This window comes from Siniperca chuatsi, linkage group LG13 (assembly GCF_020085105.1).
Source record: "Siniperca chuatsi isolate FFG_IHB_CAS linkage group LG13, ASM2008510v1, whole genome shotgun sequence".
NCBI classification, from domain to species: Eukaryota; Metazoa; Chordata; class Actinopteri; order Centrarchiformes; family Sinipercidae; genus Siniperca; species Siniperca chuatsi.
Window position 1 is genome coordinate 1,380,574 of NC_058054.1, and position 23,106 is coordinate 1,403,679.

General features: G+C 47.4%; 1 protein-coding gene across 6 annotated transcripts; it reads right to left on the bottom strand.

Annotated features, from left to right (window-relative positions):
- Window positions 1-1,779: 1,779 nt before the first annotated feature.
- Window positions 1,780-22,651, bottom strand: smg7 (SMG7 nonsense mediated mRNA decay factor). Of its 6 annotated transcripts, none has more exons than XM_044219544.1 (23): window positions 22,511-22,650; window positions 21,563-21,594; window positions 18,964-19,081; window positions 18,707-18,839; window positions 18,173-18,344; window positions 17,910-17,981; window positions 17,295-17,445; window positions 16,976-17,111; window positions 16,666-16,828; window positions 16,110-16,269; window positions 15,930-16,000; window positions 15,203-15,263; window positions 14,999-15,118; window positions 13,714-14,137; window positions 13,469-13,610; window positions 12,320-12,735; window positions 11,078-11,440; window positions 8,923-9,072; window positions 7,036-7,122; window positions 6,117-6,267; window positions 5,850-6,020; window positions 5,124-5,284; window positions 1,780-4,971 (listed from the first exon to the last, which is right to left on the bottom strand). In XM_044219544.1, exons 1-23 carry the CDS (start codon window positions 22,534-22,536, stop codon window positions 4,858-4,860), a joined length of 3,594 nt encoding a protein of 1,197 aa, XP_044075479.1. In that variant the 5' UTR covers window positions 22,537-22,650; the 3' UTR covers window positions 1,780-4,857. The 6 variants fall into 6 exon arrangements, with proteins under 6 accessions (XP_044075479.1, XP_044075478.1, XP_044075476.1 ...); XM_044219543.1 differs by having other exon boundaries at window positions 11,078-11,443; XM_044219541.1 differs by having other exon boundaries at window positions 11,078-11,443; window positions 14,999-15,263; window positions 22,511-22,651.
- Between the last annotated feature and the right edge of the window lie 455 nt (window positions 22,652-23,106).

Below are 23,106 nucleotides of genomic sequence, written 5' to 3' on the forward strand. Positions count from 1 at the left end.
AAAATCAAAAATACATATTTTCCCTCTCACCTGTAGAGCTGTTTATCCATCTGGATTGTTTTGGTGCGAGTTGCCGAGTTTTGGACATATCGGCCGCAGAGATGTCTGCATGTTTTGAATATAATGGGACTATATGGCACTCGGCTTGTGGAGCTCAAAGCGGCAAAAAAACTACATTTGAAAAACTCTTTCCAGAAATCAGGACCCGGTTACTCAAGATAATCCACAGGTTTGTTGTGAGCAGTTTCTCTCCATTGTTCCCACATGAAACTGCTCACAACAAATCTCCAAAACTCGGCACACGCAGGTGTTGTTATTTTTGTTGTTACCTGGTGTAATCTTACACGATGAAGACCCGCCAGCCGACGAGGGTTTGTACATTTGGATCACAGAAATGAAATTTAAACCCAATCAAATTTTATGACTTGCTAAATCTCTGAAGGTCTGCTGGGACATTGAGAAGGCTGGTGTTTGGATTATAACACTTACTAACTGTAATTTTCTTTAAGGACAAAGGAGATAGTGGTTATCAGGGAAGACGCCAGTGGAGAGAAGAGTCCACATCTCATGGTGCTTTCACCTCAAACCTGTTTGGTTCAGTTAAAACAAACTCTGGCGCGGACTAAGCAACCGGGCCGAGACGGTTTGTGATCTGAAAACTAAACTAACCAACCGCAGGATTTTCTCATGGTAGATGTGATTTTAGCAGGAACTCAAAAGCTGAATAACAAATAAATCCATCTGATGATGGAGAAGAGACCCGTGTAGGCGACGTATAGCCGACATTTACGCAAGCGTCCAGTAACAGTGTGTCCGGGTCTGCGTTTGAACATAGCGACCACACGGTTACTTCCTCCCTCCCATAACATGTTTCTGTCTGTCCGTCGCTGTCCGTCATAAAACCGTCCAATCACTGACTCCACGTTTACTGCTCTTGGATGGTTTGTAAAAAGTAGATGTGACCATGATCCGGATCAGACTGCAGGTTTGAGACCTGGGTGCACGTCCTGTCAGCACTACAGCTGTGGCTGGGATCTGGAGGTAACCTTTCGTTCCTGCCCACCAATCAGAGTTCTGCTCAGCAGCAGAGGACTGTTCACTCAGACCGACGGGACGCGTCTGCCGCCCCGCGAGCTCGATCCCTCGTCCTGTAACAGACGTTCAGAGCTGCTCAGTGGCTGAAACGTCGGCGTTATTAGAGACGACAACCCAGGACCGTAACACACAGGCGGAAACTAAGTACATTTCCTCAAGTACTGTACTTGTGGGCTGCTGCGGCTTAGTGGTAGAGCGGGTCGTCCACTGCTCGGAAGGTCGGCAGTTCGATCCCGGCACGTCCAAGTCTCTTTGGACAGGATACTGAACCTGAGGGCTGTGCCTTCGGTGTGTGAATGACTGGCTTCTTTGGACTGATGAGCAGTTAGCACCAGTGCGTGACTGATACGTCGCTCTGAGGAGAAAGGTACGAAGAGGAGATACTTGGCTACATTTCAGGGGAAATATTTAAATTTCTCTGCTGCTTTAGTTACTTACAGCCCGACAGTCGGTCATCAGGGCTAGCTGTATCAGGTTTTCACATCCGTCTCTGACACACTGCTAAGTTTCCTCTGCAGGACGTACTCCAGTGCGTTCGGTCAGAGAAACCGTTTCTGTTGAACCGTTTGGGGTTTTTGAGTGTTTGATTGTTCGGTGGCAGGAAGCTTTACCTTTGTTGAAGTGAAGCATCTGAATACTTCTTCCACCACTGAAAAAAGAAGGGAAATAAAAATGGACACAGTGTCAAGGGAGAACATAGTTTACGTTTATTTAAAGGCCGATTCCACCAGTTCTGAAAGTCTACAGAGAGACAGAAACAAAAAGGTCAAAGCTCAGATCTGAACCAATGCTTCCTGTCATCAGAGCTCCAGCCGCCCTGAAACCTCCCCAACATCTGACGGAGCGGAACGTCACTGACAGATCCCGGTCCATTTAGTTCTTACTCCAAAAAAAACAAAAAAAAAAAAACCAAGAAGGCAACCAGAACCAGGACCAGCTCAGATCCACGTGGTGAGCCTCAAACATGAAAACACTTTTTTCTCCTCTCTCCTTGACGCTTCTGGCCAAATTCGTCCTCACATTCATTAATATTTTATCTTTATTATTTTTCAAATACATTTTGTAAATGCAACATGAAAAGCACAATCACACGGAAAATAGACACGTCTCTTTGAAGTCTGCTTTAATAAAACGCCCTCGACGGGAAAATAAAAACAGGCTTCTTTTTTTTTCTGAATCCCTTGGAACTAAACGATGAGTTTGTTTCATTTTTAAAGGTAGAAAAACAGCTTTCTGCTGGTTTACACTGGACAGGAAGTTTCTTACAGTGCTGCAGTCTAAACCGTCACGTTGGAGCCTCCGAGCGCTCTGATTGGTCAGCTGTCACTCGCTGCTTTCTGATTGGCTCTAAAAACAACCAGGACTGACGGCATGTAAATGCTCTACAAAGGTGAAACCACAGAATAAAACCCCGAAGCTCAACTCAACCCTCCCGGCCCGTCTCCACCACAGGAACCGTTCAGGAACTCAGGAACCTTTTTAGGGAACTCAGAAACTTTACTTTTACTTCCTGGGTCCGCGTCAGACGGCCCAGGAACTATCAGGGTGCAGTTTGCTGTTCAGAGCGCTGCTGATCGCTACGTGCTAAAGCAGAAATAAACAAACTGTAAAACTAGACCAGCACTTGTCGCCTCTGCCTGTCGAGCAAACGGAGGTGAAAGAGAACTACGTCGGTCCTGAACGTTTGTTGGCTCCAGCTGCTCAAACGGGAAAACTTTGTCATAAATGACAATAAACTGAATATTTTCAAGTTTGTGATGGTTGATCAGACAAAACAAGCAATTTGAAGACTTTATACATTTTTTTTTTTTTTTTTTTTTTTTTTTAGACAAAATGATTAGAGCGGCAAGTCGATTATCAACAATTTTGCTGATTGATTAACTGTTTAGGATATTTTTCAAGCAAAAACGCACAGGTTCTATCATCTGGTTTTCTTTTCTCCTGTGATAGTAAACTGAATCTCTTTGGCTTTTGGACTCCTGATCAGACAAAAAAAACAAGCATTTTATAAACCAAAGTATTAAATCAATCACTCAAGAAAATAACCGTTAGCTGCAGGCAGCCCTGAACAACAAGGATCGTGCTGTCGTTTGTGAGAGAATTGCAAACTGCTTTTTTCCCCCAATCCGTTACAGGATTAATCGCTTAGTTTTCATGTGGAGAAAATGCAAATGTTAGCGCACAAAAAAAGGTGCTTTTAGTTCCTGAGTTTGGTTCTTGTGGCTCCGCAGTTCCCGGGACTTTTAGGTTGAACAGGAGCTTCAGTTACAGGTTAAATAGATGCAGAGCTGCAGGGCTTCCAGACGCTACGATTCATAACAAACAGTAGTGGTTATTGAAGAAAAGATAGTGGAAAACATTCAGGCTGAGCCAACTACCTGTATACACCTGTCTGTCTGTGGCCTCGTGCTAACCTTTACAGTAGTCAGTAGTAATGGGACAGTGAGCAGGCACAGAGGAGCCGACAGAGCTGCTTAAAACTAGTAAAAAGGCAGAACATGAACATAAAGAAACAGTAAATGCAGGTTAAGTAAGCGAGCAGGGTTACATCTTTTGTTTTTTTTTCTTCATTAAGTAAAGAAATAACAGGAAGAAGAGGCCGGAGAGGAAGAGAACCCCGAAAATATTCAAGCAGGAAGCTAATAGACATACCTGTATTCACCTCAGAGGGCGTGAAGCTAAAACTGCTACGAACAAATCACAAAATACAGTTTTTTTTTTTTTGTTAATATCTGCAATCTCTTGAAGCTAACGGTAATACTATCCCTAAGTGTGACAGGGTTTTTATGTTCTTAGCCCCCCCCTCCCTTGTACTTCTTTCTTTCCTGTGAAGTTTACTGGCACCACGAAGCCGTCCCGTCGTCGGGTCTCCTCCTTCAAAAAGGTCGGGCAGCGAGCGAGCGCTCAGTCCAGGTGACGTTACACACCTGGCTTCACAAAGCAGCGTCCGGTCCTCATTCTCACACCACGGCTAAGAGACAAGGCCCGTTTAAAGTCCAACTATGGCAATATATATTTATTTATATATTTATATAGCTGTACCAACCCAAACCTCCTTTCCTTCCTTCATTCAACCACTAAGCTACAGAGAGCCTTCCTCCTCCTCCTCCTCCTCCTCCTCCTCAGTAATGAAAATGAATGAGAGATCAGAAAGTCCAGTCTATTTTGACCCCCGATGCTTCACCTGACCTCCCCCCTGAACCCGGTCACCACGCAGTCCTCGCTCTCACAACACCCCCCTCCCCCTTTCAGTCTGCGGCGGCGGAGACGCTAAAAACAGGCGCTCCGACCGGACCGAGCAAGACGTCCGGGAGGTCGGTTTATTTTTTATTCCAAAGACAGAAGAAGTTCTTCCACGTGAGAGAGGAGTTGTGGAGATGTGGCGCCTGTCCAAAACCTGGGGCGGGGCAGTGGTGGTGAGACGGGGGAGGGGGGGGTTATGTTCCTCAATGTTCAGATTTCCACGGGTTGAAGGAAACCCAGCGGTGGCGTGGCGTGTGGCACCGCGGTTGAAGAGATCCCGCACCCTCCGGTCCAGGAGGGGCGTCACCGCTCCTCGACAGCCGAGGGGGGTGGGGGGTGGTGTTTCAGCCTCGTCGGGGGGTCGTGTCGCCTCCCCAGCCTCCACCGTTTCTCACCGGTTTAATTTTCCATTTTAGTTGGAGCTCGTCTTCATCAAACTTCTGTTTTATATTTCCTCCCGTTTCTCCTGGTGGTGGTTTTGTTGATGTCCGAACACAAAGCGCCGCCCTGGCCTGCCGTTCAGTGAGGCGGGTTCATGGCGCCGTGACCTCGCTGCTGCTTCTGTTTCTGCTGCAGGAGGAGCTGCTCCAGCGCCGACGGGCCCGGCTGCATCATGGAGCTCGACCAGATCGACTGCAGAGGAGAGCGAAGTGTTAGCACGATGCTAATCCTAATATAATGTACAAACGCTAAACAACAGGCTCAAAGCGATCAAACCCAAAATCCATGATTTATTTTCAAGTAACATGCTCTCATGAAAAGAGTCTGTGGGGATGTTAGCGGACCTTGAGGCTGTCAAGCAGCACGGTGGAGGACGACTCCTCCATAGGAGACTCCTGATTGGTCCAGGAGCTGCCGGCCGGTCCGGCCTGGTGCCAGCTGGTGTCCGAACCTGCAGAGGAGGCCGCAGTCGGCAGGTAGTCCAGACCGAACCCGCTGACCGCTCCTGAAAAACAAGACACCAACCACATGTCAACATCTGGAAGCAAAGCTCACAGTGAATTTAACCCTTTGAACTCCAGGCAACTGTCACTAAAACACCAATTAATCAACCGCGAGTTCATTACGATAGTAAGTTAGAATTTGTCAAAGCAGCAGCAGCTAAAAACATCTTAACTTGACCCTCTGAACCCTCTGAACCCCCCGAACATGGTCCCTCTGAACCCCTGAACCCCTTAACACCCTCCTCCTGAACCCCTGAACCTCTGAACCTCCTGAACCCCCGAACACCCTCCCCCTGAACCCTCTGAACCCCTGAACCCCCGAACACCCTCCCTCTGAACCCCTGAACCCTCTGAACCCCTGAACCCCCAACAACCCTCCTGAACCCTGAACCCCTGAACCCCCGAACACCCTCCCTCTGAACCCCTGAACCCTCTGAACCCCCTGAACCCCCCGAACACCCTCCCTCTGAACCCCCTGAACCCTCTGAACCCCCCGAACCCCTCCCCCCTGAACCCCTGAACCCTCTGAACCCCTGAATCCCCTCCGGTTCACCCTCCCTCCCTCACCAGTCTTGTCGGCCTTCCAGCGGTCCACCACCCTGCGGTCCCGGCTGTCCGGAGTGCCTATGGGCCCAAAGTTAGAGAAAGGCATGGCTCCGTGGTTGTGTGTCGGCGGGGAGGACGGCAGGCTGCTGGGATTGGACGAGTGAGGGGACTGGCTGGCCGGGGTGGAGTGATCTGCCAATCAGAACACAGCTTCCATCAGAGCCACGTTTCACTGTTTGGTCCTGAATATAAATATGTTCCATTTACATCTTTACAGGTGTGACGTACCTGAGCTGGCAGGGAGGGAGGGGGACCAGGGAGTCCCTTCGAACAGGGAGTACAGGGACGGCTCCTGGTGCATCATGGGAGCGTCGGGCTTGGAGCTGGGCGGCAGGTTCTTGCCGTAGGCCTGACTGAAGATGCTGTTCTGGTTGTATTCCTAAATACGCAAACACATGAGGACATTACAGGTCTGATCGATCAGCTACTGATCGATCTTTGATCATAGATTAAAGAGAACTATAAAATCCATCAGACCGAGATCCTGCCCTACAGTTTATACCATCATACACGTCCCCAAACAGATATTCCTGTCTGGTTATTGAATCTATAAAAGTTTTTGGATTGTTTTCAAAGAATTTAATAAATATTTATGACGTGAATAGTAATATTTGTGAACTGATGCTGTAATTTATTTTCTTTATCTGGAGCCTGACAGACACTGAACATTAGACTAAAATCTGAATCCACAATCTGGCTCGTCTCACAAATTTTGATTCATTTTTTTAAACCTTCACAATCTTTAAAAACAACAACAACAAACACACAGAAGTCTCAGACATGAAGATGTAAACGTGTGTTTAAACACACGTTTACTGATTCAGACTGTCAAAGTCTTTGAAGAAATGTCTACTTTGCCATCTGGTGGCTGAACAATGTTACAACAAACTACAAAAACTGTTTTCATTCATAACATCAATCGGTCTCTTAAAACAGCTGCTGCAGGACTTTGTATTGAAGGCTGTCTGTATTTTATCAAATGGAAACAATATATTATTGTAATAATATTCTGCATTATCCAATTCTGAGACATTTTTGAGAAACTCTGATGTTCGGTTTCAGTATTTGGTGAACTCTCGGCAGCAGCTCATCTACGGCCCTTCGGCCCCCGCAGGTATGCGACTGCTCCTGAGATGATGGGTCTGACCTGCATGGGGAAACCAGATATGGGCAGGAGAGAAGATGACTGGCTGATGACCTCGGGGCCGCTCTCCATCCTGGTCTGGTTTGGCAGCTGCAGAGACGAAGGACAGACAGGATGAGGACCAACCGACAGCTGCTGTATGACGTCGCACGCTCACGCCTTTCACAAACACGCTGCAGAGCTGAGCTGCATGATTTATCCATTTCATCGTCTGTCCTGTACAAATAAAATCTTATCTACTAAAAAATAAATAAATAAATAAATCGAGCTACATTCAGGATTCCAGACTAACCCAAACACATCAGAGTGCATCATGGACCTGCAGCTGTTTCAAAGTAAGTTCATGTAAATCTATATTTTTAAAGCAGAAAAGGTTTCAGTCGTAGTCGTCTGGACACTGTTTTCAGAATCAAGACGTTTCGGCTCCCATCCGGAAGTCATTCTCAGTTGTGAAAATGGTCTGAAAACTCAGAAATTTAAGCTACTCTGAGTTACATAAGCCCCGCCCTCAGGGAGGAGTCTACCTGAGTATCTGTTGATTAGCTAGTTTCACCTGAAACTGACCTAATAGTTTCCATGATGGCCCAGTAATCAGTAATCAGGCCTATTGTTTTCTGGCTGCACCTCCTTCATTACTGTTAAGTACCTGATTAGCATGTGATTGGCTTGACCAAGGTGTTAATACACTGTGGTAAACTTTGGGCAGATTGAATCTCAGACCACCATTTCTGTTCAAAGAGGGGTTTTCTTTTTTCACAAAAATGGCTTCTTTGACTCCTCTTTCAAACCAACTCTTCTCTCTACTTAGAATCTGCACCTCGCTGTCTTCAAATGTGCGGTTTGTAGCTTTTAGATGCAAATGCACGGCGCTCTGCAATCCAGAGTTAGCGTGTCGTCTGTGACTACACGACTGAAACCTTTTCTACGATAGAACACTCCTGGACGAATGAGGGACTAAACCGTCTTTTAAAGCAGACCAATTTTGCAGCCACTAAACTAGGCCTTGAGGACCGCTACGGGTCGCTTTTATAAGAGGAGGATGGCATTAGAGGTCGGACCGTCCACCGACAGAAATCTCAAACAAACTGGATATATATAAGTTATAATATATTATAAGTTGATGGATCTCCAGCTACTAACCCATCATCATCTTTTAAATCTCTTCTCAGTACTTGTAATCTGATGAAAACCTTTCAGGGATCCATTTCATTTGATCTGTAGCTGTTTGAGCCTTTTGTCTGTTATGTTCTTGTGTTTCAATTCCTTTTAAATCTCCAGGTGTTGCAGGAGACATCACATCACTGTTTAAAAAAGACATTCAGCATCAGACTAAAGCCACAATCTGAGGGATTACCGGCTGTTCAACAGCCGTTTCATCTCACGCTCTGCAGAAATAAATCAGAAACTGACCCCTCCTCTGAAATGGTTTTGGCCTCTGTGTCTTTCAGCTGTCGGCATTTTTCACATCGTAGCCAAAAACAGACAGAAAGCTGTTTTCCCTGCCAAATCTTTCATGTAAAAATGTGAATTTACAGGTTAATAAAAACCCAATCATTACCTACTCGCCCTCCTGTCAGTTCAAACACCAGTGAAGCTACATATTTGACTTTCAGACACATTTCTGAGAAGGAATGAAATTTGCATTATGGGGCGAAGTATTTTTAAATATCTTGTTGGCAAATCAGTCCGCTGATTGTTGCTGGGCAACGTAATAACCCAGCCACACCATTATTACCGTACACAGCAACTAATGTCACAAGATCTGAAAGACAGCAACTCTACGACAAATGACGAGCAGAGTGTGGCTTTAGGTCCGGATGGGACAAGATGCGGGGGGGTCGGGGTGTTTTGAGGATGGGGGTGTTGGAGGCGGAAGACAGGGCTACATACAAATAGGTTTGGTCCAGGAGCAGTGCTAAGAGGACCAGCCAACGCCTGGAAGAAATCAGGAGGCTTAGTAAAGACGAGCTCCTCCTCCTCCTCAAAATCTGCTAGAGTTTTTAACAGGTCAGGAGGTAGAAGGGGCGAGCTCTTGTTGTCCTAGTGAGAGAAGAAGCAAGAAGAGGAAGAAGAAGAAGAAGGGAGAGGGGTAAAAAGAAAGAAGAGAAAAAGAAAGGCAAGCTGGTAAGACAGAGGTGGAAAGAAGGAAAGTTATGCTAAACACTACAGAAGCCTGCAAGCTAACACAGATCAGAGTTCAACATCACAGAGGACAGCAGAGATTCTGACAGCGAAATAAACAGAAACGTCACGTTGTCTTTTCTGGACAGTAAAAACAGTGTGCATCGAGAAGGCTGCAGTCGGCCGTGTGGTTCATCAGTCTGTCGACACGCTCTCACACTAACAGAGTCCGTTAAATTGTGTTTAACGTCAGTATCAACATTTACATTCCCAGAGACGTAGAGACGCCTGCTCACCACCTGACAGGCCGTTTCCACCAGACACTTTCGGCGTAGTACCCCTGAAACCCGTACCTACACATACCTAAACCCGAGATCTGGTTTGTGTTTCCACCGCAGACAGCACCATCGGGGTAGGCGGGGTTGTTACCGGGGCTGCACTTTTCCAGCAGCTGGGAAACAACAGAGACCTTTCTTGGTCTTGAGAAGCTGCAGCGTTTATTAAACCGACACACTGTACATTTACTGCCTGACTGACCGCGGACCTTTCCCTCCGCTCGCTCGCTGCGCACACACGCTTCGTGGTTGTTCACTGCAACAAGCAGACGAGCTTGGTCTGAGAAAAGGCAGCAAGTCAAAAGACAGGAGAGTCTGGGAAACAGACGACGAGGCGACGCGCTCCCATTCGCCAGTGTTTTAACGGCACCTTTTACTATCCGCTCAGCTCGCTTGGGACGGTTCTGTCGGTACCACCCACAACTTTTCAGAATGGAAACGCGAAAATAACCGTCGGAGCGCTCGGTGGAAACGAGGCTTCAGATCGACCTTGGACAGGGGTTTGACACGTTTCCATTTCGGTGTTTAAGGATCGGAGAGATCATCTTTTTCAGGAACGTTGTCTCCACTGCAGCAACACCCGCTGGTCTGACGGTTCGTCACCAGTTTGTTAAAATGGTCTAACGCGAAACCGCGCTGTAGAATCAACGTGTCGTCCATTGCTCATGCCTCTGCTGTTGAGTGACAAGCGACGACTTCAGATTTGTTGTCCGTGTAACATCACAGCTTCATTTTACGTCAGTATTTAGCCTTATTTTTCCACGTATGGTGACAAATCCAACATTTGCAGCATTTTAGGATTGCCCCTCCCCTGCAGGACGCTTGCAGTTTTACATTGACAATTTTAATTCAAACAGCTGACCAAATATTACATTCTTCCTCACATTCAAACGGTAGTTCGAACACGAAGTTGGTATTTCCGTTTTCTTCGGGCTGTGCACTGGCACCGGCGATACGATACATACAGGGGTCACGATTCAATACATTATGACATATTGCGATTTTTAAAAATCTAATTTTAGGAAAACTGTCATCGTATAACGAACAGCACTACTTGTGCAATCTGAGCAAAGGAAAGATTTGTACTTCTTCCTGTCTCAGTTTACGGCGTTACGTTAGAGCGGGAGAGAGATTACAACACTGCCACGAATCTTTGGATGTACACTACTAATTTAAAAATCCATAGTGTTTTTGCACAATAGCATAATATCTCGATACTCAAGTGTGTCGATAACGTCTTACACCCCTACTTTTTATGGATTCAGCTATCAATTTAACAAAAATTTAGAAATTTGTTTAATCAAATGTTCAATTTAGGTCCATTTCCCTCCAGAACACCAGCAGGAGTATCCACATATGTCGTTGGTTATTTGAGTATTCATGTAATAACTGTTTTGAATCAAGCATCCAACAGGTGCGGCAAAGGTCTGTGTGGTTTTCAGGAACCTTTCTGACACGTCTGCAAAAACCTTCCAACCAGAAAAAGAGACAACTAAGAGCAAAAGTGCAAGAAAAAGACGCACAGAGACAGAAAAGCAGCAGGACAGGACCACCTCCTCCTCTCCCACTGTCCCCTGAGAGCTGCTCACCTCAAACGGGGGTCCCCGGGGCCCGGCGGAGGGGTCCTGCTCAGAACAGATACCGCCCGGCGGAGGCCTCTTCATCCTGTCCGCCATCACAGCCAGACCGTCCCCTATCCGGTACGACGGCTCCCAGTAGAAGTCCTGCATCTTGACGTTGGGGTACTTGATCTTCTTGTCCATGTTGGAGAGCTGTGGCTGGCTGGGCGGCTGCAGCTGGTGCTCGTACAGTTTGAGAGGATCCTGAGCCGCCATGTAAAAGGCCTGCTGCTGCTGAGGCTGCTTCATGGACATCTGCATGGGAGAGATCTTCTGCAGAGCGGCCTGAGCCTGGTTCCACATCTGAGCCGGCTGATCCTGGACCTGCATATACTGCTGAGACCAGACACACAAGTAAACGTAAAAGTAAGACATGTTTTTCTTCTCATCAACACGTTCAGACTCAAACCATCATGAACGTCTCTGCTAACAGGTGTGTGTGAATCACAGCTGATGGATCTTCTTCCTCCATCGTTGTCCAGAAACTATTAAAACACATCTGTGAGCCGCTCTGCTGCACTGGGTGACATGTTCCTCCATCACCATGAACACACACACTGTAGTTTATTCTGCCTCCGCCCCACACACACCGTCCTGCTGCCCCAAACACTCACTACAGCACCACATGTGGATTCATTCGCCGCTGGAAATAGTCCCCAACAGACGCACTGTTTCCTCCTGTTAGTCTGATAAAAACTACAGCGAGCAGCAGTTTGAGGAAACTACTTTCAAACTATATACTATTTGTGTTTTTTAAAGATTCACGTCTTCAGCGGGAACCAATGGGCTCGCAGCTGAGAGCCGCAGACAGGAAGTCAGACAGTGCTGAGTGACGGACCGACACGTTGCTGGTTTGAGTCTGAACATGAGATTTGATGACAGTAACAAAAATAGGAAAATGGCCATGGGTTCTTCTTTCTCTGCCTGAACGCTGCTTTTCACTTCACCTTTGGCCCAGAGACGACGTCTGCAGGCCCCATCGCTTTAACTAATTAAAAACAATGAGTTCATAGTCACATTTTGTCAGAAACTGCCGTGTTTTTAATCATACTTTCAGTTTTACAGGAACCAACGGGGCGCGTTAGCCCCTTCTTTTATTAATTCCCTGAGTTTTGCCTGTCAGGCTTAACGCAGGCTGCCCCATCTCTCTAACTGGTGGACGTTATCGGCGCTGTATGCGGCGAGAGAGGAAGATCTGCAGACACTACTGACCTGCTGCAGCCCCGGGTGGTGAGGTGGACTCTTCCCCATCCCGACCTGCTGGACCGGTTTGGTGGGAGACTGCTGCTGCTGGCTCATCGCCTGCACCTGCAGCTGGACCGACTGCTGCAAGGCCTGCTGGGAGGGCGGCTGGGTCTGGGGCTGCTGACCCTGAGAGGGGCCCTGGTTCATGGGCCCCGGGCCCTGGCCTGAGGACCCCGGCCCCTGACCTGGACCAGGACCAGAGGGCCTCTGCTGACTGTAGGGAATGTGGGACGGCTTCCCGGCCTGGGTGCCGGCCTGGGCGTGGACGCCCGGCTGGAGGAAAGGTGGGACGGACACTCCAGTGGAGAAGGTGAAGCCCGGATTCACCTGAAGGCCCGGGAACCCCACCGGGGGGGGGATCACGTAGGCTGAGGGAGGGAAACCTGCAGAGGAACCAATCAGGAGCAGACTTTAAACTGACGATCAGACACAACATGAGGCCACTCGTCCCAAAACAACTCCGATATAAATGCAGTAAACATCTGACAGAATAACTCCTCCAAAGTAAGGCATTTATTCATTTATTTATTTATTTATTTATTAGGGGGCTGAGCGGTTTGGATCGACAGATTCGGATCGGACGACTGCCTCCTCGACTGATTATCATTTGAGCAAGTTAACTGGGGCGACTGAGTTAAGTCCCAAAACGTGCAGCTGTATTTCACTGTAAAAATGTTATCTTCTATATAGAAGATCTATACAGCGGGAAGACAAGTGAGAAGTGGAGACAACTTTAGAAACGTACGCAAAACGCAGCTCGTGCAGACACCTGTGTTGATTCAAGTAGAAGCGTATGCGTTTCGTCAGACACACGAGAGCCGGACAACCGAAACACGGGCCTCGTGTTGCAACTAACGACTATTTCCATCATCTATTCATCTGCAGATTATTTTATCAATTACTCGTTTTATCTACAAATGTCAGAAAATAGGGGAAAATGACTAGAGAGCCCAAGGAGGTGACTTCAGGAGTCGAAAATCTAAAGATATTCAGTAGCTGGAACAGCAATTATCTGACGTTTGTGTTTGCAAAATCACTGAAACGATAAATCAGTTATGAAAACAAGTTGCGGGTCGACTAATTGATTAAGTGACTTATGGTTGCAGTCGTGTGTACCAGGTCTGCTGGGCAGCGGTGGGAAGGCCCCGGGATGATGGATGGGGATGAACTGCGAGGAGCAGGTGGTTTGAGTTTGAGTGACAGGCGTCTTCTTCGCCTCAGACACCGGAGTCTTCCTCAGCTCCGTCTGCGCCTTCACCTGAACGAGAGAGAATAAGTCCAACATCACGATCATTAAAACATTCCCGCGAGCAGCTCCGTCGGCGACGAAGTTGCTAAAGATTGCGGTAAAACGTCTGCACCTGTTTTCCAGCATCGGCGGTTTTCTCGTGACCAGCTTTTTTCAGCTCACTCTTCCTCTTCCCGTCCCTCTTCAGCTCCCCTTTCCCAGCAGCCCCGTTGCCTTTGGTGAAGTCGCGGCGCTCCTTGCCGCTGTCTTTCAGATGATGGTTTCGCGTCGGCTCGCGGCTCTGCTCTCGGGGTTTGATGTTCTCCTTGAAGGTGACGACGGGTCGGTCGCTGCCGTCGGGCCACGAGCTCTGCGTCTTCCCAGCCGACAGCACCGACTTCAGGCCGGCGTGTCCGCCGTCGTTGGACGTCTGCTCGCCGTTGGAAGACTCCTGCAGCACCGGCGCCTCCCTCTCCTGCGGCTCCTCGATGGCCTGCTCTGGAATGTCAGTGATGAAGATGAGGAGGCCGTCCTCACTCACTCTGCACTGGATCAGCCTGCGGACGAGGCAGAGGCAATGTACTCAGGTCAGGGTGCAATTTACTAAGGTCAAACAACTGGCGGCGGCCAGTTTTGCACCTCTGGAAAATAAAGGAAACGCAGGTGGCGGTGGAGTAAACCGCCGTCAGACAGAGCGAGTGAGATCTTTCTACTCACGAGACATTTACAGAATCACAGTGAGACGCAGCGGAGTCAGCCTCTCTGCATTTGCAGTGGCTTGTAAATATTTTATAAATTGAACTGAGGCCTAAGTAAATGTTGTGGAATCAATATCTTATTGTTTCTTTTCTAAACTTGGGGAAGTCAAACAGATCTCACTGCTGGACTGAGGCGTCCTTCGGGTCTGCGACTACCATTTTTATTATCGACTAATCTGCTAATTATTCTTCTCGATTAATAGATTAATCGTTTTGTTCATAAAACGTCCCAAAAATAGTGACTAATGTCAATTCTAATTTCCCAGAATTCATGCCGACGTCCAACAGTCTGAAACAAAGATATTCAGGTTTTTTGTGACAGAAAACAGAGAAAGCAGAAAATCGTCACATTGGAAAAGCTGCAGTCAAAAAAAATTATCTTTCTCAATAGCTGCTGAATCATTTTCTGTCAATCAACTTATCGATTAACTGATCATTGATTCCGCTCTCTTCTCCTTTGCAGGTCCTACGATCTGTCGAGGAGCCGCTGCCTTTGTGAACTTCGAGCTACAAACACGCAGACTGCAGCTGCAAATTCAAAGAGAAGCTCAGAGAAGCGTTTTCTCTGTGATTCTGACCCTCGGTGTTTAGAGTAAGTTTGTCTTTTCGTTCAGTGCACGAACGCTGACAGACGCAGTCACGGAGCAGGCCAACACTCACCCCGACTGGTTGTCGGCCACCCATTTGCCCAGACTGATGAGTCTCTGGTGTCGAGTGTGGACCGGCAGGCCGTCCCTGTTCACCAGGATGCCCTGATGACCTTTAGTGAAGTCCAGGGACCTGAAACACCAACACACATCAAAACACGGAAACATTCTGACTGACCGATTCGCCGCCCCACCGCTGAAGGAAGGAGGGGAGTACCTCAGAGCGGGTCGCAGCGCCAAGAAACCCTGCAGCTCAAACTCCTCTGGCAGGGGCGTCACTGCAGGGAAAACAAACACACCTTCAGCTACACCTTGAAGACATCTGACATGGAAACACTACCGTCAGTCGCATCCTTTATACATCTACTAACAACCAACACTTTGTACTCTGACAGGAAGTTAACCAGTTACAGCTGAATGAGTAACAAATCTAATTTAACAGTTTTAAAAATATGATAATGTGGCTTTTGGACTAAACCACCGCCGCCATCCGGTAAGAGATGTGTTTGGTTGGAGCTGCGACATTGCAGTTGCCGTGACAACAGCTACACCTTCAGCGTTGTCAGTGACAACGGCTGGATTTTGCGACCGGCTGAGATCACGGAGGAGACAAAAGGTTATCTTGTCGACGATGCTGCTCAGCAGACGGACTCATTGGTCCATTTCACCGTCCGCACTCTGACACGAGACCAGCGCTTCCACATCTGTCTGCTGCAGTGTTCGGGGCTGGCAGTGACAGACTCAGTGTGAAGGAAGGACATAAAGGCTAAAAGCCATCCAACCTGCAGCGCTGCTCTGATCTGTTCTTTGACAACGCCGCATCAGCTCATAACTTAAACAGAACCATTTGTTCCTGTAATCGCTGTGCACTATTCTGTCGTATCGATCACTCAACTGAATAAAGAGCAGCTCGGTACATTAATCAATACCAGCGGGCGTCCTACCTGAGGAACAGGACACGTCGTCCTCTTTGGGACGGAAGCTGTTGAGGATGGAGACCAGCCAGGGCCAGATACTGAGAGACAGGACGAGGAAGAGGAGTTAAACTTTTACATTTACTGAACAGCTAAACAACAGTGAAGCTACTGAGCATTGATTAAAAGACAAAAGGACAGAAGACTTACTACTGCCTCTTGTCCACAGCGGCCTCGTGGAAGACGCTGGGTCTCAGTTTGAGCCAGTCCAGAGACACTTTAATGGCCGGCAGAGGACACTCCCCCATGATCTCCTCCCCTCGGTTCTTGTTGAGCAGAGCGCGGCCGCACATGACACCCAGGAAGGACACTGAGGGGACAGGAAGTCATGTCAAACACCGCGGACAACCGACCGTCAGTCAGCCCACGACACAGCAGGAACTACACCTGAGACTGTTGAGTATATATATATAAAGATTTTATGACTGTAGACTGGATTCATCTCAGCAGACCTGCAGAGACACACAGTTAAAACACATAACGGACTCGGCTGCTGTTCTCATTGTGTGGCTCAGCCCTGCGGGACGTATTCTCACTGTGGTGCGAAACGGATCACGTCACAGGAGACGTAAATGCTTTTGATGCAACAGTTTATTCATGACACGCTCTGCCTAAAACGGTCTTGAGAAGCGGTAAAGACTGTAAAGACGGCGTGGAAGCAGGTCATGCTGAAAAGGCCCGGCAGCAGCGGCATTTGAGTTCTTACTGAAGAGTCCGAGCAGCTGGAACCAGCTGATCTGCTGCTCGCTGCTGTAGCTCTGCTCGCTGCCGTCAGCTGCCAGGTCTCTGAGGTGGTGGAGCTCAAACAGGTTGATAACAGTGATGTGGACCAGCTGCTGAGAGCTGAAGGCTTTCTGCAAGATCAGCCTCTGCACACACACACACACACACACACACACACACACACACACAGGTTATCAAATAAACTTTAAAACACTTTAAATCACACTGCATGAAGGAAAAACCAGGCAGAACTGACTAAATGCTAAACTCTGGAAATTGTCTTTGTGTTTTACCTGAAACTGCTCCTCCAGTTTCTCCCTCAGACCGTCCAGTTTGTCCAGACTCTTACTCAGGTACACGTGGCCGTGAAACTTGATGAAGGCCCTGATGAAATCTGACACGCTCCACTTGGTTTTCACCTCATCGCGGCTGCGGGAACACAGAGGAAGGAAAACGGGCCTGTTTGTGGAAACGTTTAAAAACCTCCAGAGGCCTTTGTTTCTTTTCCGGCTGCCGACCAAACAAGCTGCGATTCTCTAGGAATCCCCTTCAACTCAAATCTGATTATTAGCATTAAAAGAAAACTCCAGCATTTAGCGTTGTGCTTGTTACCTCTCCAGAGCCTTGGACAGGGCCTTCTGCAGGTTGGTGGAGGCTGCTGGGAAGGGGAACTTGACTGCGATGCTGCGGCAGTAGTAGAAGATGGTGGTGAGGTGGTCTCCTTTAGACGAGGCCAGGATGGCCAGCTGGTTGTACGGCTGACCTGCGGGAGACACGGAGGAGCATCACACCACACACACACAGGGAGAAACTACAAACATGGCCGCTCTAATCTGAGTGTTGTTTTACCTGCTGGAATAGTTTAGATTTTTACTTTTGGTTTAACATTTTTAGGAAGCGAGCTAATTACATTTTAGTGAACGCGTATAATAACAAAATAAAAATGATTTCCGTTTCGTCACAGGTAAGTTTGGAGATATTAACGAGGTTGATGACAAAACATCATCAGGAGACATAAAAAATGTATTTGGACAGATCAGATTCAAAGCACGGCACGTTTATTTGTGGAACACCTTTCAACACCAAGGGCATTCAAAGTGCTGCACATACAGACAATAAGATGCTAAGATAACCGTTAGCCTAGCTTAGCACAAAGACTAGAAGTAGGTGGAAACTGCTAGCCTAAAGAAAAACGTCCCCCAGGCCGCGGTGCAGCATCAGACTCACCGTTTGATGGGACCAGCTGAGCCGCATGCCGGTAGTAGGACTCCGCCTGGCTCGTCTGGTTACGGTAACGCGCTGAAACACAGGAAACGTGGATCCAATAAAGGCCGGACACTTGAAATGTGATCTTTGAGGACCACGATTGAACAGATTTGTAGTGACATTTCATGGGGAACGTTAATGACGTCTGTTACAGTGTCTTCCTGGAAAATAAAGACCCTTTTCCTCCATTAACATGGAGTAAAAGGGCGAGTGGATTTTGTCACCTATGTCTCCGAGGTGGACGAGGCAGTGCTGGCAGATGTAGGAGCAGGAGCTGGGCTGCGGGGTGACGATGGCGCTGCCGCTGCTCTGTTTATTGCTGATGATGCCGAGCTGAGACGACTTGACGCGACACGGCAGGTCAACGTTGAACACGGTGCACAGCTCCTGCAGTAACTGGAGACAACGGGAGGTCGCAGCATTTACTCAGAGGAAGCTCTACGTTTCATACTGTGTCTCTGGGCGAGCAGCGCTGTAAGTCAACGATCGGGACTGGATTTATAGAGATAATATGGCTTTATTTAGCACTATGGTGTATCGGGTCATGTATTTGCAACAGACAGCTTCTGAATTGATTACTTCATCACGGTACACCACCTCTTCTCCTGGACAGTCACCAGCTGCTGACAGGGAAAGCATACTTTGATTTTGTTTCATACCAAGAGAAAAAGGACAGGAATCACGATAAGGATTCAAAAAGGATCAAACTAAACTCACTAACACCACCAAACCTTTGCTGAGGCCCACCTGGATCTTACCTGTGTGTAGAAACCACTGGCTGCTTCCAGAAACAGCGACAAGTTGGCCTGGACGTCGCTGCGGTTGGGGTTGGCTCGGTTCTTGGCCTGGCTCTGCAGTGTGGTGATCTGGTTCTTAAAAGCATGGTTCCACCTGCAGGCAGACAGAAACCAACATGGCTCGCATCTAATTCCACACAGCTTTCTTATCAAAGTGACTTTAGTTCTTCCAGCTCTGGCAGCGATGCGAGTGCTGGGATGCGGGCGGAGCAGCTTACAGGTCTTGCTCCACCTTCTTGTCCAGAGCGTACTCCAGGTCAGTCACCAGCATCTTCTGGTACAGATCCTGCAGGGCCTGCCGAGACGTCCACACCTCTGCCGCCCCCAGCTTCGAGTCTAACACGCGGAGAGGAAACAGACGTAAATCAGCTGCAGGTGTGCGGTGGAGAGCATGATGGGAAAACCGTGACCTCAGGGCTGAGTGCTGAACGCATTTCCATCAACTCCAAAACTGTTGAGTAGTGAAGGTTCGCAACAAATGTCTGGTATATATAATAATCTAGTTGACTTATTGTTTGATCCCATAGTTCCTGATTTAAATGATGTTTTTGCCCGTTTTAGACAAAGTCTGCTTGTGGTTAGAAAACATTTAACATCTGAGAAGTTGGACTTTTTAGTAATGTATCTAAAAAGTACTTTTACTGTCAACACACGTATCATATCAGCACTGGCATCTAATTTTAAACTACTGAATTTAACTGATAGTTATTGTCTTTAACGCGGCTTTAACGTATGTCTTTATAACACCGACGCCCCGCTCGGCTTCACGGAGACTTTCAGCCCGCTGTTCACCTGCTGCCGTCCTGGTTCGCTCTCGGCGCTCAGAGCGTCGCTTCCAGAGAAGAAGGAGCTGCGAAAAGCCTCTGAACTCGAGCTGATATGTTCAAGTTGTGTTCGCATCTTGTTTCTGCTGAGAACAAATGACTGAAATACTGAAAAGGGTGAAGCCAGAGCTTATTACGCCTACATTTAGGAACAACGTCTGGGCAAACGGACAACAAGCAGCTACAGTTTAGGATTAGTCTGAATTATTAGCTGACCACAGCACAACTCACCACACCCTTAAATTATGTATCACGGCAGCTTATTGTCTAATTTACGACCAACAGCCCAAACACAAAACTCAGTGACGTGAAAAGCAGAAACGCAGAGAAACTGGAACCAATACTTGAATAACGGATTAACAAAACTGTCGATGAATTATTGTATTAAGAAAGTTGGATAATAATTTGCGTCAGGTGCCGCAGGATCTGCACGACAGCAACGGTGATTTTTCTCCTCTCACGGAACATATGGAATTTGCTGTTTTAATTGATCTGTACTCCTGAACCCGATCGAGTCATGCGACTATAATCTCCAGTCAACGACCACAAAAACATCCACAAGCAACAAATGTACCGAGCATTGGGGAAGTTTGAGGACTGAGACCGACATCAAAGAGGTGGCCGCCTCCTGTTGAGACTGGAGATCCGTTTGATCAGGATCAGGTGCGTCAGAGAGTCCTCCAGGAACAAACCGTCACCGAGCGGTCCGGCCTGCAGGCTCAAAGCCTCCTGCACCAGACGCTCTGGCAGGTATCCAGACACCTGGAGCCGCTGGTAAAAGCAGGTGAAGTGGGCCCAACAGAGCGGTCGGTGGGAGAACGAATCGATCCACAAAACACTGACTGCTGCGTAGCAGGAGGAGCCACCAGCCCTGACAGAAGCGACGCTTTACCAACAAATTCATCAGAATGCAAAACAGTTGAACTAATTATTAATTTAACTCTTTGCAATCAAACTTCCAGATTAGGAAAACGGCTGCTTATCATCTGAAACCCTTTTTCTTACTGGAGCAAAGCAGATGCCTGGCTTTTTACGTCGCCTCGGCCCGTTCTAACGCTTATTTTCCTTATCAATTAATCTTTTTATTTTATTTATTTATTTATAAAAATCATCAATTAATCTGCTGGTTATTTTCTTGATCAATTGTTTAGTCAATAATATGTCAGAAAATAATGAAAAGGTCGCTTCAATGAGACGTTTTCATACGTCTTGTTTTGTCCAACCAGCAGTTTGAAAAATTATTTTTTTTTTTAATTATTAATCAACTAATTGATTAATCAGCTAGTTGTGGAAGCTCTAACGTTGCCTATAAAACCACGTATATAATGTGTGTCATTTCGTCTCGTGTTACTCGTGTCCGGATACACAGCCTGTTTTTCCTTCACGTGGCGTTTCGCCTGGCGAAGAGCTTGGCGGTCGAAACGTTGCATCAACTGCAAATTTTGGGGACTTGAAACTTTAATTTTCCTTTTTCCTCACGTCCCAGGCTTTCTCCAGCAAATCAGCCTCGTATGTGAACGTGTATAAAATATATCCGTTTCTATTTTTATCTGACTAAACAATATAATGCAGAAGACAAATGGACAAATCTGCTTTTCTTCTTCCAGACTTCTTGGACAAACCTGATTTGCAAAAATACCAGTTCTCAACTGGGCGCATTTTCTTCGTGATGTATTCAAACTGTGTCAACCTGAGCGCCAGCTTCACTCAGTAACAGAGCCAGGACGACGTAAACAAGACGGAGAGTCGGAACCAAGCGTTTGGTACCAACTTTCAATACCTGACAGGTTTCCACGGTCGGTGCTGTGAGTAAAAACCAGTCACTACTCAACAAGCATCTCCACTCAGCCCCGATGAGGATTTACAGCTCTGGAGTCAAGACACAAAACGTTGCCTGCATGTGAATAACAAAGCAGCCCTGCAGGTGTGCAGGTGCGGCCTGGTGCAGGTACACTGACTGAGGAAAGGGGTTGAGGTGATGGTGCAGACCTACCTGTCATGTCAGCCTTCAGGGCCTCTGCCTGTCTGCTCGGATGTAAACAGAGAGGAGTGTTAGACAGGTCCGTCAGAGACACACACACACACACACACACACACACACACACACACACAGCATGGCAACACTTACACACTAATAACACAGTAACAATCAGCACTTGTTTATTATACACCATCCACAGATGACTAGCCGAGCTAACAGCTAACGGCAGAGACAGACATCACTTGCGTCTCCATCCGCTCATTTAAAACATTTAACAGCTCGTATCAAATGTCTCCAGGAGGGCACGGTGGTGATCTCGGGCTCAGACTACTCCCCGGATCCAAAAATGCGACGAAATATACAAACTTACAAACAACAAGCCTTCGTTACAAACCCGTCGGCTAGCTAACGTCCGGCACTAACCACCCGCTGCTAATTCACTCCTCCACAGTTAAATTACGGAAACACATGACCGAATGAATTAAAACCGGGGACTGAAGATGACAGAGGCTGGTGCTAATTAACCCAAAAATCACATTTAATATGCAACAGCGTCGGTTCGCTGATGCTAACCTGACATACGCAGAAATACGCTAGCAAGCTAAAGCTAACTAGCAATAACACACTGTCTGTCTGTGGCGGGTGAACGCACATTTAGCCTTAAATTCACACCAGCGGCGGACAGACGTTACATCTATCTATAACTACGCCAACGTGTATCAAACATTGCAGATATCTGACTAAATTTGAGTGAGGTGACGGCAGGCGGTAGCATCGATTGTTTGTTGATATGTGAAGCTAGCTAGCGCCAACATTTAGCTAAGGGGGTGGTCCCCCGAAACCAGCTAGCTTTAGCGTTAGCAACCGAACAAAACAATTCACCTGTTGGATTAAAATGACCGTTTCTGACAACACCTGTACCACCGAGGGAACCGACGGAGGCTACCGCACCGAGCTTACCGTAGATATTGTGCGCAGAGGTTCATCCTGCCGGATCGCCAGTCTTTCAGACAACGACTGGTCCAGAAGCTAACGCTCCTCCCGGCGCCATATTGTTCCTGTCTGACCCGCACAGGGCCTGAGGGCTGGGGGCGGGGCCTGATGGCCGAGGGGGCGGGGCCGGATGGCGGCGGGGCCTGAGGGCTGGGGGCGGGGCCTGAGGGCTGGAGGGGCAATACTGATGGTTGGAATATTAGGATTATTATGATTTTATTAATATTAGGAATATTAAGAATGACAAAAATGAAATGGAAAAAAAATGACTCGTTTAAAATATTTGGACTTACCTCATAATAATAATAATAACTCTGCAGTGGTGGAAAGTAGCCAACAATAAATGCATTTACACAAGTACAATGTTGGATAGCTGCAGTTACTTTGCAGATTCAGACGAATAACACGCAGTAATAAATAAATGTATTACAATAGGTTTAGATAAGATATGACTTTATTGATCATCATTAAAATGAGCTCCACCTTCACCAGCTGCCACATTAAAGGGACGAACACATGAATGCATCAGTAATATAATATATATTATTCTGCATGATGAGGGC

Excerpts from the sequence above, each read along its gene's own strand:
- smg7 (XM_044219541.1), bottom strand. The coding sequence starts at position 22,536 with ATGAACCTCTGCGCACAATATCTACG. Across the intron at positions 17,112-17,294 it reads CTGTCCAAGGCTCTGGAGAG|CCGCGATGAGGTGAAAACCA; the intron begins GTAACAAGCACA and ends GTGTTCCCGCAG. Across the intron at positions 11,444-12,319 it reads ACCACCCGGGGCTGCAGCAG|CAGTATATGCAGGTCCAGGA; the intron begins GTCAGTAGTGTC and ends GTCTGGTCTCAG.